Source organism: Perissodus microlepis, chromosome 11, assembly GCF_051167445.1.
Source record: "Perissodus microlepis isolate ML-2025 ecotype Zambia chromosome 11, ASM5116744v1, whole genome shotgun sequence".
NCBI classification, from domain to species: Eukaryota; Metazoa; Chordata; class Actinopteri; order Cichliformes; family Cichlidae; genus Perissodus; species Perissodus microlepis.
This window is the reverse complement of record NC_140471.1, coordinates 21,108,684-21,131,880: the sequence shown is the minus strand read 5'-3', so window position 1 is coordinate 21,131,880 and position 23,197 is coordinate 21,108,684. Positions and strand designations below refer to the sequence as shown.

At 41.9% G+C, this 23,197-nt stretch overlaps 3 protein-coding genes across 5 annotated transcripts in view; 2 read left to right on the top strand and 1 right to left on the bottom strand.

Moving 5' to 3' along the window:
• nbn (nibrin) overlaps positions 1-8,162 on the top strand; it is a 14,037-nt gene extending 5,875 nt beyond the window's left edge. Inside the window, exons 11-17 of the mRNA XM_084943108.1 lie at positions 279-447; positions 770-1,415; positions 1,554-1,643; positions 2,377-2,517; positions 2,937-3,050; positions 3,136-3,185; positions 7,235-8,162. Coding sequence (XP_084799234.1) covers positions 279-447; positions 770-1,415; positions 1,554-1,643; positions 2,377-2,517; positions 2,937-3,050; positions 3,136-3,185; positions 7,235-7,268 — 1,244 coding nt within the window. The 3' untranslated portion in view covers positions 7,269-8,162. The remainder of the gene's footprint in view (positions 1-278; positions 448-769; positions 1,416-1,553; positions 1,644-2,376; positions 2,518-2,936; positions 3,051-3,135; positions 3,186-7,234) is intronic.
• On the top strand, positions 7,242-23,197 carry gtpbp10 (GTP-binding protein 10 (putative)). 2 transcript variants are annotated; one of them, XM_084943111.1, is made up of 10 exons: positions 7,242-7,312; positions 18,734-18,927; positions 19,062-19,153; positions 19,279-19,423; positions 19,524-19,597; positions 19,724-19,776; positions 19,892-19,999; positions 20,091-20,168; positions 20,295-20,418; positions 20,740-23,197. In XM_084943111.1, the coding sequence occupies exons 1-10, from the start codon at positions 7,265-7,267 to the stop codon at positions 20,949-20,951; spliced, it is 1,128 nt and encodes a 375-aa protein (XP_084799237.1). In that variant the 5' UTR covers positions 7,242-7,264; the 3' UTR covers positions 20,952-23,197. The 2 variants fall into 2 exon arrangements, with proteins under 2 accessions (XP_084799237.1, XP_084799238.1); XM_084943112.1 differs by lacking the exon at positions 7,242-7,312 and adding an exon at positions 16,694-17,910.
• On the bottom strand, positions 11,152-16,623 carry osgin2 (oxidative stress induced growth inhibitor family member 2). Of its 2 annotated transcripts, none has more exons than XM_084943109.1 (6): positions 16,455-16,623; positions 13,986-14,078; positions 13,381-13,517; positions 13,079-13,270; positions 12,899-12,990; positions 11,152-12,803 (listed from the first exon to the last, which is right to left on the bottom strand). In XM_084943109.1, exons 2-6 carry the CDS (start codon positions 14,050-14,052, stop codon positions 11,621-11,623), a joined length of 1,671 nt encoding a protein of 556 aa, XP_084799235.1. In that variant the 5' UTR covers positions 14,053-14,078; positions 16,455-16,623; the 3' UTR covers positions 11,152-11,620. The 2 variants fall into 2 exon arrangements, with proteins under 2 accessions (XP_084799235.1, XP_084799236.1); XM_084943110.1 differs by lacking the exon at positions 16,455-16,623 and adding an exon at positions 16,246-16,349.

Here is a 23,197-nt window from a genome sequence, read left to right as displayed (position 1 = left end):
GCTTAACAGAGGACTAATCCAGCACCTGTGCTGGATTTTTACTCCTCGGCCATAAAAAATGCAGGTATAGGGTTTTGTTGTGGGTGCCGTGAAGACGATAACTCGAGAACAACACGATATAGGATTTTGAAATTACTAAAAATCTCAGACGAGTTTAAAACATGGCGACCTTGACCTCAAGGTCAGTCATCTACCTTGTCAACAGCTATGCATGTTCCAGCCTAATACCTGTTCTGCTAATATCTTTATTTTTAAAAATGAGTGTTTTTCTGTTTCAGGTGAAGACGGTTTTGACATCAGACCACAGCCATCAACTCCTAAGACTAACAGTGGCACCAAGACTTTCCCTCCAAAGCAGTCTCCTCAGAAACCAAAAATCTCTTCACAAGCTTCTCCACAGAAACAGTCGACTCTGACCACTTTCTTTCAGCCAGCCAGCAAGAAAAGGTAAATCTGTGTTTAGGATTGAAAAAGAAAACCCACAGCAGGAAATCACACTGTTTAGATTTTTTTTTTTTAAGTTTTGAAGACAAATGTGTGACTGTTTTCTCTCATGGGACCTCAAATTATGACACTTCAGACCTTTGCAAACTAATCTCTGTCATACTGGAATAAAGAGGAAGTAGTACCACATGAAAGGAATATTTTTCATATATATATATATATATATATATATTTACTTTAATATAAATTATTTAATTGAAACCAGTTAAAGAAAAAAACGTTATCTATTTCTGCCCATCTCTCTCTATTTTATCCTCTCATCCAGGCATTTGGAGGACGAGCCCTCGGCTGTCACGTCAGAGCCAAAGCGACCTGCACTAGCATCATCCGTCACTGCTCGGGCACCACACACCCCGGCCATGTCTGAAGAAATCCCCCCACTTACACACAGAGGCCCTGCTACTGTGTCCCAGACTCCACTCGGGTCAGCAGCTGATTTGTTCGCAGGACGGTCAGAGGCTCGCTCAGAGGAACCACAGAGTAGAAAGAGGAAGGAGATGGAAGATGTGATACAGATGGAGGAACTGGAGTCCATTATGTCTGAAGATATGGACTGCTTTGATGAGCAACCCTCAATTAATCAAGGCCAGCAAGCAAAACCTGAGCACAGTTCAGCTAAACAGAAACAAGTTTTAAATACTGCGGCGTCTTCGAGCAAGAGGCAACGGGTCCACCTAGAGAAAAATGGGATAACCAATCAAAGGCCACAGGCAGGTTCGGAGAAAGAATCGAGTTTGCAGAAGAACAGCCAGCGATCTGAACAGCACGCTGTCCGTATTAAGACAGAGCCAGCTGACCCAGCTGACTGCACAACGGCTAATCGTGGGTCTAGTAAACTAGAAGAAATGTCATCAGCCAGTACGAGTAAAGATGTGATTCCTTTTGAAGAAGATGATGTGTCCTTCATTGAGGTGAGGAAAGATGATTTACTGTCTGTAATTCAGTCTGCAGACAACTGAAGCTGAAACTGAAACTACATCAGTATACCCAACTATAACCCAGCTATGTTTGAGAATGATTATTTCTCAGTTTCCACCTTCTTTTTTTAGGACTTAGAACTACTCAATGCAGATATTCCTCAGCCTAAAGAAGAGATTAAAAGCCCTCTGAAACCAGTTGTGATCAAACAGGAAGTCCAAGTGAGTTGTTCTCTTTTCCTCCTGAAGACCAAGCTCAGTTTTCTTGCTCATTTCTAGTAGAAGAAATATTTTAAGCTTTATATATGTGACTATATTAACAGTCTGTGTATTTAATGAATCTCAAAGATCGGGTAGGGGTGGGGTAAAAAAAACAACCTGATATGATGTAGTATCGTGATATTTTGCGTGGTGATATTGTATCAATATAGGGCCACCAAATATCGATATTTTATGAAATATATTAAAACACTGAGTGAACTACAAACAAGAGGCTTCAACCCATGAAATCAGCTCAACTGAAAAATGCCCAACACTTAGCTGGACAATAATAATTCAGAGCTAACTAGTGGTCCAGTCACATGAGTAAAAATCAGATTGATATGGCGGGTTTTAGTGACAGTGATGCTGAAGTGAGATAACTTTATCTTATTGAATAAACCAGACATTGATAAAGTTGAACTTTTAGGACATAATTTGCTGTTGAAAAGAGGTGATAAATCATAAAAATATCTTATTGCAATACTCGGCATATTACAGCATTTTAGAAATCACATTGGAGCATGCATGGCCTTTATTTGAAGCTGTCTGTCATCCAGGCGTTGGTAGTTTAGCCTAAGCTTTTCAGGGTTCATACTGCATATAGCCTGAACACTGTGTTTCTGTTTTAGCTGCTGTTTGATAGCATATAAATGTCTTAGAAAGAAGCCTGCCTGACAGAATTGCGTTGTTGCAGGAGTCAAAGATCGATGAAGACCTTCCTAAGAAGCTGCTGTTGGTGGAGTTTAAATCTCTCACCGTGGCAGCTCCTCCCAAAGCCAAGCAAAATCAGATGCAGGGCAATGGCCACATAAAGAACTTCAAATGTTTCCGCAAGGTCAGCCGGTGATGAGTCACGCACACCACGCACACACACACACACACACACACACACACACACACACACACACACACACACACACACACACACACACACAGCAGAGGCTCATTTCAAATGTAAAATAAGTCATTAAATAAATTATTCAGTTAATTCAGTTTTTCCATCCAACAATACCTGTCACCCCTTGGGTAAGTTAAAAAAAACAAAAAAACACTCACATTTCAAGATATGAAGTGAAAGTTTAAAAATAAAAGATTTTTAATTGTTTTAAGTATTTTTGCATAATCAGTTAATCTTCTTTATAAAATTTCCTTTATTTTTAAAGATATGTTTTTCTGAGTTTATCAGATGTTCTAATTTGACTTTAAGACCCGACAAAGACCACGTCCGTGTTTTTGTTTTTGTCTGTGACACAGAGTTGTGTGCCGGGCTCAGAGGGCTTTCATCACATTATTGGAGGATCTGATCTGCTGGTTCACAACCGGGGCAAGAACTCTGATCTGGATGAATGGCTGAAAGATGCAGCTGAGGTGCTGTCGCCCCTCTTATTTGTTTATTATTTGTTCTATTCTTTGATTTATGACTTTGAATTGAATGAATTTTTGTCTGTCTCAGGAGGAGCAACAGAGCAGGAGGGACGAGACCATAGGAGATGATCTCTTTAGGTGAGAAATGGGATCTAATAATCTGTAACGAGACCACATGAAGTAACCTTGTTATTCCTTTACAGTGTCCTTAAAACGCATCTATGCCTTCTGTGCCACGGTTCAGCTTTGACAATTTTATTTTGGCCGCTTCTTCGGTTTGTCATACAGATTTAGTATATTGTTAGCTTTGCTTGTTTTTTGTGACCTGATGTCTGACAACAAAAGGGACAGGCCAGCTCACCAGAGTTCTCAAACTTTGGACCTGATCTAAGAGAAACCCGTGTAAAACTCGGAACAAGTCAAACACTAATGTGTTGACTTTTTTTTTTTTTTTGCCTGTCCCGTTTGGTTCTTTTGCCATCAGAATTGTTGTCTAAAGGCAAAGAAAGATGCCCAACGGATTTAGTTTACCAAATTGCCCATCCCAGCCTTGCCGTATTGGTCTATTTGATTCACCTTTGCTTTTATTGTTTATTTTATTTTCATTTGCTGAACACGTGACAGACTTGACTGGGGAAAAGAAACGGGAGAAAGAGAGGGAAAGAAAAAGAGCGAGGATGAGGGACGGTGATAAAGGGCAAAAACCAACAAAACAAACAGACAAAAAATACATATATCAATCACCTGGATCACCTGTTGAGAAAGAAAAAAGAGAAAACAAGCAAAGAAAAAGAGAGCAATATAATAAACAACATCATCGCGATGATCTATGTGAAGATAACAGTAAATACTAAATATTAAACATTATTGTGCAGCACGTAAGATCAACAGCGCACAGTGTGCTTTGAGGTAGGAGCCAAAAAGGGTGTAGTTTGTTTGTGTGAGCACCCGTGTATTCACCTGTGAGCGTGAGCGCGCTTGTATTTAAAAGGTTCTTTCATGTAATGATCTGCTAAAGGGTGTGGGGAGCCACAGCCCCGTCCTCCTGGGCATGAAGCAGGTATGGAGGAGATCAAGACTCCAGACATCCAGAGGCCCTCAGAGCACAAGAGACCAAGGAAGAGCAACAGAGGGGCAGCCGCGCCACTATCCCGGAAAGAGCTGAGGAGAGCCCCAGATGAGGGGTCACTCAGCAGCCGCGGAGCAGAAGCCAGGGGGGGTTGCAGTGACGTGCCCGTGAGCTCCGCCGGCAGCCAGCTGTGCCAGAGTGACCGAGCCCCAGGCCGAAAGGCTGAGGGCACCCCACCCCCGAAGGGGCCCGAGCGAGTCCCAGGCTCCAGGCCCCGACAAGCAGCCACCTAGGGATGGGTATCGTTTAGGTTTTATCCGATACCAGTACCAAACCAGTACTTTTGAAACGGTGCCGGTGCTTAAACGGTGCTCGAACCGGTGCTTAAAGAATGGAGAACACACACTTTGTCCAAAAACCTCTCATGTTTAGCTGTTTTTTTTTGTAAAAAGATAACAATGTTAGCCTTTTCTGCAACTAGAGGGCATATATGGTATCACTCTTGGCTGGAAGCAGTGCTTAAACAATGGAAAAAAAATCAAACTTTATCCAAAAACCTCTCATGTTTAGCTGTTTTCCACTTTTTCTTTGGTCATTTTAGCCTTTTTGGCCAGGGTGAAGGGAGTACCTGCCATTAAAACAAGAAGACAGCCGCATGTAACTATGACGGTGTTTGCTAGTTCACCTTACATGCATTAATTTAATAACGTGGTTAGCCTACTCAACATAAATTACAGACAAACAACATTAAGCTACTCACGCAGAGAAGAAAGGCTGCTGCTGCATCATCATCCGTCATCATTTCTGCTACACTGGCAGGGCTAGGGGCCAGGACTCTCCTCTTCGGGTTCTTGGGGGATGTTGCTAACTCCGGGTTCGATAACAGGCACCACACCCGCAGTAGATGTGCTCGGTGTGAGGTCTCGCAGCAAGCTATCAAATACGGCGCATTTCTCGGCTTTTAAAAAAAACCCCGCTATGCGTCGCCAGGTGTTTCATCAGATTCGAGGTGTTACCTCCTTTGCACAGTATCACCTTAAAGCACTTGTTGCAGGCTGCTGAGTTTGCATCTTTTGCTGTGAAGTACAGCCAGACTTTTGACCGCTTCGCCTTGGGCATTTTTAATCTGTAGCTCTGCTCTAAAAGAACGTACGTACCTGGGCCCGCCTACTATCCTTGGAAAGGTAAAATGATTGGCTAGAATTCAAAGTGTGTGACATCTCAGGGGAAAAAAAGCACCGAAATGTGCGCTGCTTTACGGTCTGGTTACTACCGTTTATGTCAGAACCGGTGCCATAATGGCACCGGATACCGGTACCCATCCCTACAGCCACCAGGAGTGAGCCGGTGTGTACCTGGACGCCCATCCCTGGACACAAAGAACCACTAATGCACCGATGTCTGAGGGCGTCTGCCACTGGCAGGGGGAGTGGTGGGGGGAGATAGGCCTCCATACCATGGAGGGCCTGAGATGTCCCTAGAGAGGTGGCGTCTGATACCCGACCTGACATATAGACACAGACAAACAGGCACACACAGATACGAACATCCATTCCCACCCTCATGCTCTCATATGCAATTACTCAGCACTCACCCAACGTGGAGACAGACATAAATAGACACTGTACACACAATCACACTAACGTGTTGACTTTATCAAAAATAGGATAAACACAAAATAGAATTTATATAATTTATATTTGAAATGAAATCAGCCTTGAAAAATTGTACCATAATGAAAACACAAAGCACATCTAAGCAATCATTTCCTAAGAAATTATATGTAAATTATGTTTCACTGGAGCAACTGGGCAACTTATGTGTTGCTCATGTTCAAAAGTTCGATGCGTTGAGGAATAAAAGCCAGATTTATTTAGGAGGGACAACAGGGCCGTGCAGATGGTAGTAGTTTAAAGGGGCAGGGGGGGATGCCTCACATCCTTCACAATGTTATTTGCCTTACTACATCCATGGTCCCTATAAATGCTTTCTAAGCTTGGTAATGCAATTCCCAACAGCTTACTAGCTCGTGCTGCTGTCTTGCCTCAGAAGCATTTTCAAACCAACAAATGATACAGCAAGTAAACACAATTTCAGTAAAGGCACAAGAAAACATGTGATGCATTTTAAAATCTGCTTAGAAAGATAAAAGTTTCCTTGAAAACTATGTTCTTTGTTGTGTCTTACTATCCACGGAGAGTCCTGTTTCAGTCTATAGTCAAGCACAACTCAACTCCAGGAAGCTACTCATGTGCATGTTTGTGACCAAACTGGTGGTCCAAATGATGCCAGGAGGATGCCTGAATGTTGCTTTTTAGAGGTTTTCTTGTTGTTGCCTCTCCTGTGCACCTTTGTTACTTTAATGTGCACCAAAGCAGGTGAAATAGATTCACACTGGATAATACTTCCTAACAGTTCCTACAAAAAGCTCCGAATCCTTTCCCAGTAATTGTGAAGGTTTCACTTGAATGACAACGGGCATTCAAGTGAAACCTTCACATCTCTGTCTCTCATAGAAGAGCTGTTTGCTCTCATCCATGACAGCCTGGGAGGTAAAAATACTCCAAAGGTTCTACGAAGCCTCAGCTGCTACACTCAGGAGCACAGGACATAATTAGCCGAGAATTATGGATACGGGGCTTCAGCAGCTCCAGCTTAACCAGTCAGAACCTAGAGATTGTTTCGTCACCACCGTTGCCTGGGTAACGGGTGATGTAAGCCGGCGCTGGCGTGTTTTCTTTGACTAAGCAGAAAAGAGACCGTCTGAGATTGATTTTGTGTGTGTGTGTGTGTGTGTGTGTGTGTGTGTGTGTGTCAAGGCTGAGTTGTTTGATCACTGAGTCATGCTCAGTCAGTCATGCGTAGTCAGGGAACAGTCTCTGCTGCTAAGAAAACAGTCCAGTACTTTTTTTTTTCAACGTCTAAACCAAGTTTCCAGACGTGGTTTATTGGGAGCTTGTTTGCTTTGAGCTGTTCAAACATTGTCCCCGTTTTACAGGGCTAATTTGGGCTGTTTTTTATTGTTTGTTCAAAATGCCTCTTAGGACATTGAGGAGTGATGCATGAGGAATGTTAAAAGCCCGTACTGAGATTGTCCTTTTTGTGTGTGTGTCTTTAGGTACAACCCCACCAAACTAAGCAAGAGAAGATGAAATGCCTTCGTTTCAACATCCTCCAGAGGGGATTCATTTCAGAGGTACAGGAAGTATCAGCCCTGTGTGGAAGGACTCTAACTTCATGTATCTCTTTATGTTTGTATTTCATTTGTAAGTCATTGTTTTGGTTGCTGTTCCTGTTCTGTTTTTTGTTTTGTTTTTTTAGCTCGTCTAATTAAGCCACTGACAGAAGCAATGTAACCAAAAAAATAGTCGCATGTTCGGAGTTTTTTTTTTCCAGTTTTTATTTGTCAATAATAAAAAACATGGCATACAAAACATTAAAAATGCTTCAGTTGTACAAGAGAGCTTCAAAACTCTACATGCTGAAAGCAGCTTTTCCTTCACTTTGAAGTTTAAGACCCAATGTGTTCCCTGGTTTTAGCAGAACTACAGTAGAAACTCCAGAGGGATTCAAGTGTTACCGTTTCTTAAGCGATCTCTAGAGAGCCGACCTCGCAGGCACTTTACCAGATATGAGACTGTTCAGATAAAGAGTCCTCGTGCCAAGCATTTGTTGGCCTTTCTGTGCAGATAACTAAATCCTACCTGCCCCCACATAATCACAGATAGTGTGGCTTATAAGTTAAGGGTTAATTTGGCATTCAGCATGAATTGTGCAATAACAGAAGCTTTTTTTTTTTTTGTAGTGGGCTACAGTGTGGCAAAAGTAGTCAGGAGACTGCCTTCAAACACAATTTGAAATAACAATAAGGTTACATAGCTTACGTTTTTGATTCCTAAGTTACCTTTTGAAATCTGTACAAGTCTGAACAGAAAATATAAATAATCTTGTTGCTTTAGAAGCTATGATCAGGTGTGTCTTACCTTGATGTAACAGCCTCATATTTTTCTCTTTAAGTAAAGACAGTAATCTCCATTTTTGAGTCATTCAGCCCCCTGTGTCGTCCTTAAATTCACTCTTCTCGCATCTGTCCTCGTAGCTTTACTGTCTGTTAGCTCAGCAGCTGCTGCTAGGCAAAAGTTCATGCCTGCATGCATATATTTAATATTTATATCAAAACAGTAGTCCAAGTACATGAAAATAGTTCAAGGGTATAACTCAGGTGGAACACAAGTATCAACATTTTCACTAGTTAACTGTTATATGAGTGTCAAAACAGTACTGCTTTAAGCTATTCTGTTAGTGGAAAAAGTAATATGACTACGTTACATCTTATTTAGTAATGCATTGCCCCTGACACTGACTTATTTTGTACTGAAGGGGGGCACATCACATCACAGTAAAGAAAGCATGAGCTGTGCGTGAGCGGCAAAAAAAAATTATTCATGCACATTATTCAGACAGGGATTAAATTAAAAACAGGAATTAAAAATTGATTGCTATGGTCACTTTTTAATAACCTTTCTCTTATTTGGCACTTAACAAAACAGTCATGGCTGTTTACTGTGATAGTGTAATGAAATGGGCAGACATGAGGTGCAATCAAAAAGTTCTAGGACTGCACTTGTAAAAATCAAAATGCTTGCTTGACTTAAATTTGGTCTATATCCCCCTTCAAGGTTAACTTCCTGTGCACCGCTGGGCTGCTGTCAGTTTGACATTATTTTTAGGTCGCTTTGTAGCGGTGTAAATTTTGTTAATAAATAATTTTTAGTAGTTTTTGTAAATAATCTTCTTTCTGACAAAAACTTGGGGTTCGGGTTTGCATGGTTCGGGTCTCACTCCTCACCTAATGCTCTACTTCTGAGCTTGGAAACTATGGACTCTACAGTGACATCTGCAGGATTGTACTCAGACATGAGTAAAGTTGGTTTAAACAGAGATTTTGAAGCTTCGTGAAATCACAGACTTTGGACTCTCAAGAAAATATTTAAAAACAGCGCCCTGGAGATGTGCAAGAAGAGGATCTTGAAGGAGAGATCTTTATTTTGTTGTTGTTGTTGCTTATGAGCCCACCCCAACTGGTCACGGCAGATGGCCGCCCCTCCCTGAGCCTGGTTCTGCTGGTTTCTTCCTGTTAAAAGGGAGTTTTTCCTTCCCACTGTCGCCAAAGTGCTTGCTCATAGGGGGTCATATGGTTCTTGGGTTTTTCTCTATTGTAGGGTCTACCTTACAATATAAAGCCTTGAGGTGACTTTTGTCGTAATTTGGCGCTGTATAAATAAAAATTAAAATTGAAATATGTGCAACTGTTTGATTATACCATGTGGACATGTATAAAAGTAGAGCTTTTAGCAGTATAGCTCTACATGTCAATACAATTTAGGAAAACGGCAGTGAATATTTGACCTGTTTGGTGGATCATGTTTCACACCATTGGTAAAAATCTATTAAATTAATATAATGATAGCTCAGTATTAAATCCTGATATGAGATTATGTAGTGGGCTTTTTAGCCCTTTAAAACACCATCATCAAATTACATAAATGCAAATGGATTAAATTTTTAAATAAAAAATACTGGATGGTATAACTGTAAAAGTGTGTATTCTGCTGTTTTAAAGCTCTTTAGCTCCATATGGGTTTAGATTAGGGTAAGCTAGTGTTTATTCTGCCCAGCTTTATTTTTTAAAAGTGCAGTAAGTATTGTAATTCTGGTATTTGAATAAATACATTATCAAGGCGAGACTCATTACTCTTTTAGCGAGATTTGAATTAATAATATATAATTGCCATTTATTTTCAAGGGTAAAGTTAAAGACTCATACTGGTGTTTCTTATTTTTTTCAGTGAATGTTTTCTTAAATAATTCTCTGAGTAAAGATAGGAAGCGTGCATCTAAACAAAAATAAAAACGTTAGTTTTTGGCTGAGGTGTTTCACACACTGACTTTGACAATACTTAAAAAGGAGAAAAATGTGAAACACCAGAATGAGCTTTTAATAAACCCAAGTTTTTCCATGAGTCCAAACAGTAAAATTAGCAGTGGATGTGCAAGAATACATTCAGATCTACTTTAAATTATTTGCATAGAAAACCTTGGAGTAGCAGTATAACTGAAGCAACAGGTCAAATTTATCAGCTCCAACTACCTGCAATAGCAGCTAAAAGCAGAAACTCCCGTAGCAGGCTCAACAATCAGGAACATTAGGACTTCTGAAGCCTCAGTCACACTAGAGTAAAAATATGATGGCAACCTCATTACAACAAGGAAAAATCTGTGGTCACCGGTGATTGGGTTTAATTATTTTTCTGTCAGCAACCAAGTGGAGACCCAGAGGCTGAGCGTTGAACATACTAAACTTCTAGCAAGGTGGCTGCGCAGGTTGCCATGTTGTGTTTTAAGTTCTGAATTCACTAAATTACATTGACAGGTATAATAAATGATAAATACTCTGACAGGGTTCAGAGTAAATAGGTGGTTCCTGGATTATTTTTCAATGAACAAACCCCCAAAACATTCCCCTCAGTTTTTTTCCCCATATTTCACACCCTGCATTGGATAATTTGGAGAGCCCTGATATGATGCCGACACCTCCAAAGCCCCAACAGATTCTCATTCTGGATGGCACCACCATCCAGAATGAGAATAAATATTTTAGTGGCAACAGATTTGAGACTTTCACTGATTTTTCACAGTTTATCTCTGTATTATCACAAACAAATTGCGCATGATTTCCTTCTTGACCCAAACTGATCCCAGATTGGCTCGGTCACTCACAAAGTTGCTTTGAACACACCAGCTGATTACGAGTAGTTGCAGACCTGGTCCCCATTTTCAAAGCAACCATCTCAAAGGCAACACAATTGCAAGTTCATTGCAGATAGTTGCAATACATTTCTATTTTCCCTAGTGTGACTGTAGCCATGAAACTGTTGGGTTACAGCGTGTCATAGAACAAACACTACTTGTGGCTGAATTCCAGTTTGTAGGTTTTGTAAGTCGGACCACAAAACCATCACTTACATCAGTAAGTTGGATGGGAATTAACAAGTGTCCTTTATTTTTTAGTTTTCCCTACAAGCTAAGCTAAAAAAGATTTAAAGCATGATACAACATCGAGTTAAGCATTGTTAGTAGATGAATTGAAGACACATGGTGAATGAATAAATAACCCTGATGAGTGTAAGGTCCTGTTCAGTTATGAGGTTACAGACTGACTAGAAAACGTTGGCACACAGTAGCTTGGACATATGGGGACTTCACATGAAGTCAGAAAAGACTCTTGAAAGTTGTCTTTTGTTTCGTTAGAAACAAATTAAAGTACAACCATTGTCTTTTTTGGTCTTAAAAAGTTGTAAAAATGCTTTAGCTTTGATGAGAAAACACTGCATTAATGAAGAAAATATATTAAAAGTTTCTCCTCACCTTTTATATCATGGTAAAAGGGTTTGAAATGTGTGCCCTAAGATCAACGTGTCAAACTCTTTTCCTCATCGTGTTTTCACATTATGTTGTTTCCTCCGTTGCTGATGAGCTTCCCTTTCTTCTTGAGTCTCTTCAGCAGACAGGAGGCGATGCCTAACGCGCCACCCTTCAAAAAGCGAACAAAGTTGTCTCCCACCAGTGGGCCCATGGCAAACAGACCTGGCTCCTTGGTGCACTCGAAAGTGTAGGGGTCGATATCTATTGGATTTTGCTTGCAGGAGATGGGTCTTGTTGGATCCTGACCCAGGTACTGGCCTTGCCCCTTCAAGAAAAATAAGTCTGGGTTGGTCCCAATCAGAACCAGGACCATGGAGATCTTGAATGCCTTGAGGGAGTTGTTTCCCTGCAGCAAACACTTCATGTCAGACTGGAAGGACACCACACAGTGTTCGGGGAAACTGGTGTAGTCAGGAAACAGGTTAATACTAGCGTTACCAGCCACATTACCCGCAGCAAGCTGAGGCTTTGGGCACATCTTGGCACATACTGAAGAGGCAATACTAACTGCCTGGGGTCTGTTAGAAACAGAAGAGGGAGCCACGTTTGTGTAAGCCTGAGAGCACATCATGTTGTAGACTTTGTGGTACTCTGGGTACAGTGTCTTGGGAAGCTGCTTAAAGATGAGGTCTGAGTCGTCGATTCTCTTGCGAAAAACATGCAACACTCGAATGTTGCTGTTGCAAGCACACAGAACTGCATCGGCAGCGCTTAAACCAGCACCCACGATTAGAACGGGATCGGAGTTCTTATCCAGTTTCCTCTGGCTAACTGCCAAGCCTAGGTCTGAGATACTGTGGAACACAAAAGGCAGATCCTCCCCCTCTACACCCAGTCGAACTGGTGAGTCGGAAGCACCGGTGGCCAGGACTACATTTTCAGCAAACAGGCAGAAAGGGACGTGAGTGTCGTTCTGCACCTGCTGGTATCCCCTTACTTCCCAGAGAGCCCCCCCTCCTCCACTCATTACGCACACTTTTCCATTTCCCTCAAAGCTCTCATTCACTCCATCTCCCACCCCTCCATCTCCTTGATGAGTGTGATCGTTTTCAAGACCTTTTCCATCATGCCCCCGGTAGAGTTTCTGGATGGAGGTCACGTAGGTGTTGTCAACAAAGTTCTTTTGAAGACCCTTTAGCTTTACATAGTTACAGTAATAGGATGAGATCTCCTCTGGTGTGGCTCTGTCACTGATTACATCCCTAGAGCAACAACAGAGACAAAGAGGAGCAATAGTACAGAACCGAACTGAAGCTTGAGCCATATCGTTGCTGTAAACCTTCTCCTCTGTCATTACCTGCGTTTCCCGTTGGTCAAGTCTTTGTAGTTGACCCCGGGGAGCTCCATCCAGATGCCAAGACTAATAGTCAGCATGGAGCCTTCCATTGCCTGAAGCGATGAGAGAGGGAACGCCATAGATTAGACAGGTGAAAACAAAATGGCTGACTTTAAATCAAGATCAAAGTTTGTTACTTACATGCCAAGCACCCCCAGGTGTTCCCCTGCCCAGAACCAGATGTGGGATGTGTTGCTGCTTGTCCCTCCTCCACTGAAGGACAGAAGGGAATTTGTAGCCAAAGTCAGCATTAGGATGCAGGAGTGTGTCGAAAAGCACAGCCACCGGATTACTTGACCTCCCCTCAAGACCTTCACTCAGATATTCCAGATCCTGTAAAAAAAATAAATATATAAATGAGGAAAGTCATGCCTATGAGGTACCAGACTGACTTTGGCCATTTTTAAATAAGCAAGGATTGGTAGTTTCTTTGTTTTTTTTACCTGTTCGGTAATGGGTAGATGCTTGGTGTCCTGTAGTTTCCTGTATAATATTGGGTTTGGGTGGACAGTTGCTGGGTCTAAGTACGGCTTGTATCCACTCAGCAGGTAGGACAAACAAATACCCGATGGCCCGTTGCCTAAACATAAATCCACATTTGGGAAATTACAGGATAGCATTGCAAAGAGGCACAAGGTGATATATAATACATGTTAGGTTGAAATGTGTGCTTTTTAAGCAGTTTTCAAACCTGCAATGAACATCTAGATGTTATGGAAGAAGGTGCACATGACACAGAAATAGATGAACTGGCCACAAAACCTTTCTTATTGTGCCTACTCAGTGGTTCAAAGTATATGTGAAGAGGTTAAAGCTCCAGCAATACTTATCATACAAAAAACAACTATATTGCTTGAGTTTTTCATCTTGTTGCATTTACAAAAAAGGAATGATCCTCACACAGGACCTCCCTATTCTCTTTTCTGTCTTCTGTGAAGAGCATCTTGTCCTGATTTTCCCAACTATTGATTTGTGCTTTAAAATGTGTGCAGGATTGAAGGATGTATTAGTTATGTTAAACCAGTGAAAGGTCAGGCAAAAAGTTTACCTATGATGACCACAGGGACGGTGGGTGGGTGCTCTTGTGGCAGAGTGGTCTCTTCCAGGAGAGGCATGGCTGCAGCCTGGGCCAGAGCCGGCACTGAGGAGGACAGGAATAACAGAAATGTGAAGAAAGTTCTAGAAATTTCTGTAGCTGCGTCCATTCAGTAGGGAACTAAAAGCAGAGCCTCATTTGTTCTTTGTCCCACTGTTTCCATGTTTCTGGGTCAAATTATTTGAACAGGTTCAAACCAGCTTACTGTCTTTTTGTCTGTCAGAGTTGTTGTTGTCTTATGTTAGCTTAGATCCTGTCTCCATCGACCATCATCAGCTGACTCAGAAACACACACTGGGGGGGTGGGGGCTTTATTCATCCTGTTATTGTGCTTTCACGCACAGCTATGGCCCTCCCTGTCTGTCTGGGGCTTCACACACGTGGAAACACCCCGCCACAACACAGCATGCCCCCAGTTTTTCTCATTGCCGTCCCGCCGTGTCCACAAACCCCACGTCCTACCGCACATGGCCCGGGGCAGAGCTAGCCTCTGTTAACCCCGGTACTGCTTTCCAGACAAAAGGGACTTCTAATCAGATTTATGTAGGCCTGGGTCTGTTGTGAAATGTAGCCGTTGAGCATGTGTACTGTGTGTTTGTGTGTTACGCGACAGTGCCATTGTGTGCCCGCCGGGCAGCAAATCCCCCCTGATCACTCCTCCGAGTGGGCCCTAATCCCACTGGGCCTGTTTATGTCTTTACCGCCCCTTTCAATGGCAGCAGGATGAGAATGTGGTCCTGGCATGCTGACAGATCAAATCATCAGAACACCCGCTCCTCTCATAGCCCCCCCACCTCCACCCCAATATACACACTCACGCTCACTCCCGCCAAAACATTACCCAACGGCTACAGCAAACCAGTGCCCACTTGCCCCACTTTCATACCAACCAAAACAGTGCCCACACCGCCTTTGTACATCCCAAAAGTCTGGCACATGTCCCTTAAAACTCCCCGCCGCCCATACAATCTGACTCACGTCCAGTCTCCCCCTATCTCCCTCCCCCCTGTCTGACCTGTGTCTGTAGACCAACCAGTTGTCTTTGGTTGTCGGCTTATTTACCCTCTTCAATAAAAGCAACGGGATTCCACACATTGCATACCGTATCCATGGCCCCAGTTGGCAGACTGATACTGTTCATGCCCCTGGTTGATCTGACAAAACAAAAACACCCGTGTGTGCAGTTGTTTTCTTTTGTTTGAAATTTCACGCACAAACCAGTGCTTATGTTATCCCACAGTGGATTTATGTTTGATTTTATCAACAGATAACAAATAAAATTGGACAAAAAAATGTAAAAAGCCCCTTCCAAGGGCTCACAGAGCACCTGTGCTCTATAATTTCTACATGATGCCACAGCGAAATCATGGAGCTAGATCTGTGGGCTGCAGTTACTGTGTCTTTGTGATCAGATATAATGTCATTCAGTGCGCAAAAACAAACAAACAAAAAACCCCAGTTTGGATAATCCAAAAACGCCGTTTTAAGTTCAGTGTAACCTCGACAGCACAAGTCCTTAACACACAACAGACCAACATCCATAGTTTAAACGTGACGATAATAATAATACACCCCAGGTGTTAGTGCGCTTTATCCTTTTGGGGTTTGTTTTACTCTCTTCCAGCCCGTGTACGCGCCTACGTGCGCGTTTGCCAGCGTGTAGGACGCACCATACTTTTCTAGAACATGGTGCACGATGTACTGTTAGCTACCTACCACAAACAACTGAAACTTTGTGTTAAGCCTTTACAGCTTCACAGGAATGAACCTATTTGAAGTTAAATGAAAAGCATGCTAAGAAATATTAGTGTGTATAAACCCTTATGTGTACACTACGGCTCACAGCAGGTTTAACTACACCCTCCTCTTTGCAACTTGAGATCATTTTGCACGGACCAGTCTGCATCTCACTTAAGAAAATTAGATTAAATTCAAAACAGGGCCGGGCTGGTTATACACGGTATCCGGGGATGATGCTGCAGCACGCGCTAAAGGATGGAAAGAATGATGCAGCAGTCTGGTACCCGATCCCAAACACCATCCTCATGGACCAGCAGCCTTATATCTTCCACTACACCGCTGACTCCGGGAAGCCTGCGTCCACTGAATCTCAACGAGCACATGCTACAGCCGCTATTACACCATCATTGCATAATTTAGGTCAAACACACACATGCGGCCATCCGCATCACTCAGTAACAGGATCTCTTACCGAGCTGTGATGTGTGTCAGTATCTCCCGGTCTCGTCCAGTTATCACGACCCACGGCAGCGTTTCAAATCGTATAAATAGCCAGACACCGGTGGGAGGACCTACCCAGCTGTCTGGGGTCTTGTGAGAGATAATAAGCCAACCTCTCTTTCGTCATCACACACACACACACACACACACACGAACAGGCACGCACACACACAGCCTTACCTCCGCGAGGTTAAATCCGAGCAGACCTGGTGTATGCAGATCTGATCGATGTGCAAATGTCCACTGAGGGGGGAGATCTTCTGTGTGCCTTGGTGGCAGAGTGTGAAAGAGAGAAACTGCGTCTCCGTTTTCGTCGTCACATGCGCATCTCTGCACCGCCGGGCGCGAGCGCGCTCACGGGGGAGAGCTGGAAGATCAGAGCATCTCTCTCAGCATCCTAGCAGCTCCGCCGACACTGCTGCCCGCTAGGTGGGCTTACCTGAGAGAACAGTTTTATTTATAAGACGTGCACTGCTCAAATGTAGGACAGACACAGTGAGCCTTGCTACAGCTGCATATTATGGTCTGTCTTTATTATTTAAGGACTTAAATATCAAATCTGGCTTTTACAATTTGAATTTTTTTTATTTATTTTGGTTAGAAACTTGCATTTTCTTGAAGTTTTAAAGATAATATTCAGTGCTGTAGGTCATAGTTGCCAGATTTCTGGACAATACAGCCTGTGTGCATTTTAGGTTGTGACACACCTATTTTTCAGTTACTCTAGATGAAAAACTACATTTATTTTATTATTGTAACCATATTATTATTTTTACTGTTATCACTATTAAACCTTTATTTAAATAGGTTGTCTCAGAGAGACTCAGATCTCTTTTTCAAGAGAGAACTGTCTAGGACCAAAGCACATAGAGACATTACACAATCTTGTGAAAAACAAAGTACACCCTCTTACATTCCTTAATGTTTAATGCATCAGGACATTTTTTTTAAAAAAAAATCTGGTTCTTAGCAGGTCATAAAATTAGGCAAATACAACCTCAGATCAACACCAAGACGTGAAACAGTGTTATTATTTAATAAAAAAAATTGAGTACACCTTTACTACCTTTATAGGGATAAAGCATAAATAATCCTTAAAAGTTTATATATGTCCTCAGCAGATTAAAAAAAAAAGCACTCATAAAACAGGCTCCTTAAAAATAAATTCATACAGATCAATAAGTCATTCCTCATCAGTTTTTTGTACTAGTATTTGTTGACCTAGCTCATTCTGAACCAGTATGTGGCAAAGGCAAAAAATAAATAAATAATGTTGGAAGAATAGATTTTATCCTTTTATTAAAAATATATACAAACAATTTGGCTTTTTTAATTTCTTTTAACAGCTTGCATAATCACTTATAAAACCGCTGATTCTCCCTCTGCTCTTAAGATAAAGGAAACGTCCATTTGACACATCCCTGGTTGAGGTGAAGTTGATTTACAGTTAGTGAGAATGGGAGCCCCGCCTCCCCGCTTCATCATCCAATAAGCGGAGAGAAAAGAACCACTACTTCCTGTCCCCGATCCAAACACATGTACGTATGCTAGCAGTTAGCTTGGCGAAAATACTTCTTAAGAGTGGCAATAAGTGCCACTGAAGATGGTTCACATCACTAGGATCTGCTTACGGAAGGTGAGTGCTATAGAAGATTTGTATTGTGAATGGCACATATTTAACGGGGGATATTATACGGTTTTTGACATTAGCTGGAAAGCTAACTGTCAACGCTAAATACACCAAGCAGTAATGGTGTTTGTCTCTCATGTGGTATGTTAGATGATACACCAACTATCTGTATAGCTATTGCACATGAGCAGCCTGCTGGAGATTGTTTGTAGGGCTCTGCCAGCTCTCCTCCTCACACAGAGGGGCAGACACCGGTCCTGCTGTTGAGATGATGCCCTGTCCAGCTCTCCTTGAGTAAATATCAATTTCCTGCTGTCTCATCCACACTCTTGATATTGTGCTGGGAGGCTTGGCTAACCTTTTTTGTGGCTGCACATATATGAACGTGCCATCCTCGAGGAGTTTTTGAGCACTCTAGTTGCTCATCAATGCTCCACTGAACAATACACCTGTCAACCCAGAACAGCTTTCTGTATAGACTATGTCATGTTACCAAAATAAAGTACATACACACGAATAAAGTACATCAAGTAAACAGTAAAACAACAATAAAGTCCCTATAGAATATACATAGGCACATATTTGTATATTTAAACTCGTATATAAAATATATATGAGTTACTGTTTAGTGTTAGTGGACTGAAGAAAATAGGAAGGATGCTCAAGCTGCTGTCAAATTTCATTATTCTTGTGAGATATGTAGGTCTCACCCTGGTAAATGATGTCAGTAAAACTTTTGAAAGATTCAATCACTTGAAGTTGCCTGGTAGGGTCTCTGGTGTTCGTCCATTTCTTAATACCAGTCTGATGTGTCTTTGACTCTTTGCAGTATGGAAACTTTGTTGACAATCTGCGGCTGTACGTCCGTGGAGGCAGTGGAGGGATGGGTTTACCCCGCCTTGGAGGACAAGGAGGGAAAGGGGGAGATGTTTGGGTGGTGGCGACAAAGAACATGACCTTAAAAAGGATAAAGGACAAATTCCCACAAAAACGTTTTGTAGCGGACGCAGGAGCCAACAGCGGGTAGAAATACAATTTTTATTTTAAATTCTGTCGATCATTAAAAAAATGTCTATTTTTCAGACCTTCATAGAGGTTTTGAAATATTCCTGTAAGCACGAGATGGTGAGAGCTGTTTGGATCTCTTTTATCAACAGCGTTCGAGCTCTGAAAGGAGAAAGAGGGGCAGACAAGGAGATCCTTGCTCCTGTCGGTATCACCGTCACCACTGATGAAAGCAGAACACTCGGTACGTCAAATCTTTCACAGTCAGTCATGTGAATCTTGTTTTTTCTAACAGAAAAAGAACTGCCAGTGCAGTAGCTACCTGATTTTTGCAGTGAAGCTTATTTCCTCTACCATTCTTCTTACAAGGTGACTTGAATGTGGAGGGCGATCGTGTGATGGTGGCAAAAGGAGGATCAGGAGGCTCGCTGTACTCTGCGTTTCAGCCCAGTAAAGGCGAGGCTAAACACATCAGACTGGACCTCAAGCTTATAGCAGACATGGGCCTTGTGGGGTGAGAATAGAAGGGGAAAAAAACCACACTAACTGAATTCTGCTGAGGTTCAGATTAGCAAAGGGGAACATCTGATGTTGTTCTGTTAAATCACCACCAGGTTCCCGAATGCAGGAAAGTCCTCTCTGCTGACAGCCTTGTCTAACGCCACGCCTCAGATTGCCAGCTATGCTTGTGAGAAGATAACCACGCGCATATAGAAAAAGAAAACGTGTCTTTTTTAAATTCTCAAAATATGCTTTGAAAGAAGAAATAATTCTGTGTTTCATTAAACTTTAATATTTTTCTGCCGTTTCACAGTCACAACCTTGAAACCAGAGATTGGCAAACTGATATATGACGATTATAAGCAGGTATGAGAATTCCACGTGTTGCCTTGTGCTGTAACTGTCTGCGAAATCATTTCTTTTTTCTTTTTACTTGGCTTACTTGATTGTTTGCTCTTTTTTTTGGGGGGGGCGGGTGTAGATTTCTGTTGCTGATCTCCCTGGCTTGATTGAGGGGGCTCACATGAACAAAGGCATGGGCCACAAATTTCTGAAACACATGGAGAGGACCAAGCAGCTGTTATTTGTGGTGCGTAACTAACACAAGCTATGTTTTTGCTTTCAGTGTAACCAGGTGAAAATTGCTTCTGATGACAATTTTGCATTTTGTCTGAATGCAGGTCGATGTTTGTGGTTTTCAGCTGGCAAGTAAAACACCGTTTAGGTCAGCCTTCGAAGCTGTGCAGCTTCTAACCAAGGTGAGCCTGAAGCTGCAAAGGCTGATGACTAGTTTTTAGATATTCATTCTGATCTCCTGACTCAATCTTCTCTTCTTTTATTTTTTTGTCCCTCGTTCTCCTCTGCTTTCTGACTGCTGCCTAAAGGAATTGGAGTTGTATAAAGAGGAGCTGTTGTCAAAGCCTGCATTACTGGTGGTGAATAAGATGGACCTGCCTGATGCTGAGGACAAGCTAGCAGAGCTGAAGGAGCAACTACAAAACCCAGAAGGTTAGACTAGAATTAGCACTAATGAGTAGAAAAGTCATTTAGGAGAAAAGACTGAAGACGAATCTCTACTTCCAGGGTTCACAGGCGTCCTAGTCTGCTCCAGATTTTATGTTTATATTTTCTTTTTTATGCATGAGCAAACATTTCTCTGGCTCTGTCTGAGCCATGCCGCTTGCTCTGTCAGATATCGACACAAGCGGCATGATGACTTTTTCATTTTCGTGCATCTGAACTTCCTTTATGTGAGCATATTTTTGCAGTTTGTTGGGAGGAAAAATTAGTTTTAAGAGTATTTCTGTTCTTTTTCTTTCCCCTGTACAGAGTTCTCTGATCTGCTCCCTGAAGATATGATACCACAGAACTATTTGACCTTCAGACACGTGGTTCCCGTTTCTGCAATCACCGGGTTTGGCATCAGCCACCTTAAGAGCTGCGTTCGACAGTCCCTCGATGAAGACGCAGCCTTAGAAGTTAAAGCCACTCATCGAGAAAAGCTGCAAGCACTGAGGAAGCAGTCACAAGGACGTGCGTGAGTAACGTAGACGACATCAAGCGTCATCACGCGGGACTTTGCAGATAAACATCCTCTACCACGAAGCTCCTGGGAGAGCAAAACCACTTCAATTTATACAAGTGATGGAGGTCTCTGCTTGGAGATGATCAAATTCTCACTGACTGATGCAAACTCCATCTTTATTTATTTAAAAGTGATGTGTTGTATAAGACTGATAAAACTTTGTGAATATCATAGAAATTCACAGGCTGGTGCATAAAAGGATTATAGTCAAGATGACTACATTAAATGATAAATACAATATATTCAGTTTCATACTACGATTTAAAATGTTTTTATTATTATTGATTTATGTTTTGTGCATACTCAGCTGCATCGTCTGTTTCACTTTAAATGGGGGCATAATCTACAATTCAAAGAACATGCAGTGTTGCAGAAAACTTGAAACCAGCGATTTAGGCCATAAACTTATTAGGAACATGTTAACTGAGATAGTTTGTTTGCTGTAGGCTTATATAGAGTCTGATTTAATTTGCAACCAAGCAGGAACCTCAGTAATGACCAATTGAGGCTGGCTCCAGCAGTGAGTCAGTCGTCACAGACTCCCATGTTAAAATGCTCAACAGCAGTAATACATCCTGATGCAAAAATGGGTTTTGTCCTCATTGTTTCCCCCTTCAAAGCAATTCCAGTGGGGGTGAATTTTTGCTATAACTAAACAGTTTCAATGCTGATAAGACCTAAAGGTAAGAGTTTGGTTGCTTTGCTTGGCAGGTGTACCGACACAGGTAACCCGTTCCTTTCCACTTGGCCTCATTTCCGCTAATTTGAGTGACTGAACTGGATCTCCTGACTGTTTTTCGATCAGTCATATGGTTTGCTGTGAGGTACAGCCTGGGCTAAGGGTTCACTCAACTTTTTGACAGGGGGAAATTTTAGTTTTTATAAGGATGCGAGTTAAAATTGGCAAATAAACTTGAAGCAAATTTGTGTTTGGTGATTTTTGATTTTATTGCTAGCAAACATTTAGTACAAAGATGTAATTGATTTAACAAATTTCCTTACTTTTTGTGCTAAGTTTACATGCATCTGTGCAGTGCACCTATGTAGTTTCTGGGTGCACATGCTAGCATTGCCTGAGAAAATACAGTAGTACTAAATATGGACACTCCAAGCTCCAAAAGAAACATGCAAGTGTCAAGTCCAAAACCAGTAGATGATATCTTACCAGCCGTGTTTGTTGTCTTTAACTCATTGGTCACCTTATTAGGTACACCGTGTTAATATCAGGTTTGACCCCCTTTTTAATTATTAGTAGCTTTCAGTACTGCTTTAATTCTTCATGGCTGATTCAACAAGATGCTGGAAACAGTCATCAGATTTTGCTACATATTGTCATGACAAATTGACCGTACTGTCTGAATGTCACAGTAGAAATCGAGCAGGCATTGTTTAATCTTCTCTTGTTGAATTCTAGTAAGCTCTTTTTCTTAGCTGACAGCAGTGGCACTTCATGCGGTCTTCTGCTACTGTAACCCATCTGCTTCAAGGTTTGATGTGTTGTTCATACAGAGATGCTCTTCTGCATACCTTGGTTTGGTGTGCTCTGACTGCTGACAAAGACATTTAAGCCCAGAGAACTGCCACTCACTGGATATTTTCATTATGTCAATTAGATGTCCTCACTAAGATATGACAGTGTGTGTGTGTTCGTACTATCCTGGTGGGGACCAAAATCTGACATTTACTATACTGGTGGAGACTTTCTGCACCGTGGGGACCAAAATCCAGGTCCCCTCGGGGTTGAAAGCAATTTTCACACTCAAAATGTGGTTTTAGTGTCAGGGTTACAATTAGGTTATGGTTAGGTTTAGGGTCAGGGTTAGGCATTCATTTTTGATGGTTAGGGTAAGCGGCTAGGGAAAGCATTATGTCAACGGGATGTCCCCACGAGGATAGCAAATCAGACGTGTGTGTGTGTGTGAGTGAGAGTAAATATATGGTCTATAATTTGCAACCAGTGGAGTCACTCCACTGCAAGAAGGAAGGCTAATTTTTCTTCTCTTCCTTTCCCTTTTCTTTTAAACCTACAGACTCTGATGCTCTTACAGTCTGATTTTCGGGTTACCCCAATCTGTACCTCAACACAGGGTAGAGATGTAAAGCATACTACAGTATATAAAATGCTAAGAGGCCGAGGAGTATTGTGCAGAGTGACTTAAATGTTTTGATAACGCTGAGAATTAAACTGTCATGTAACCCTCA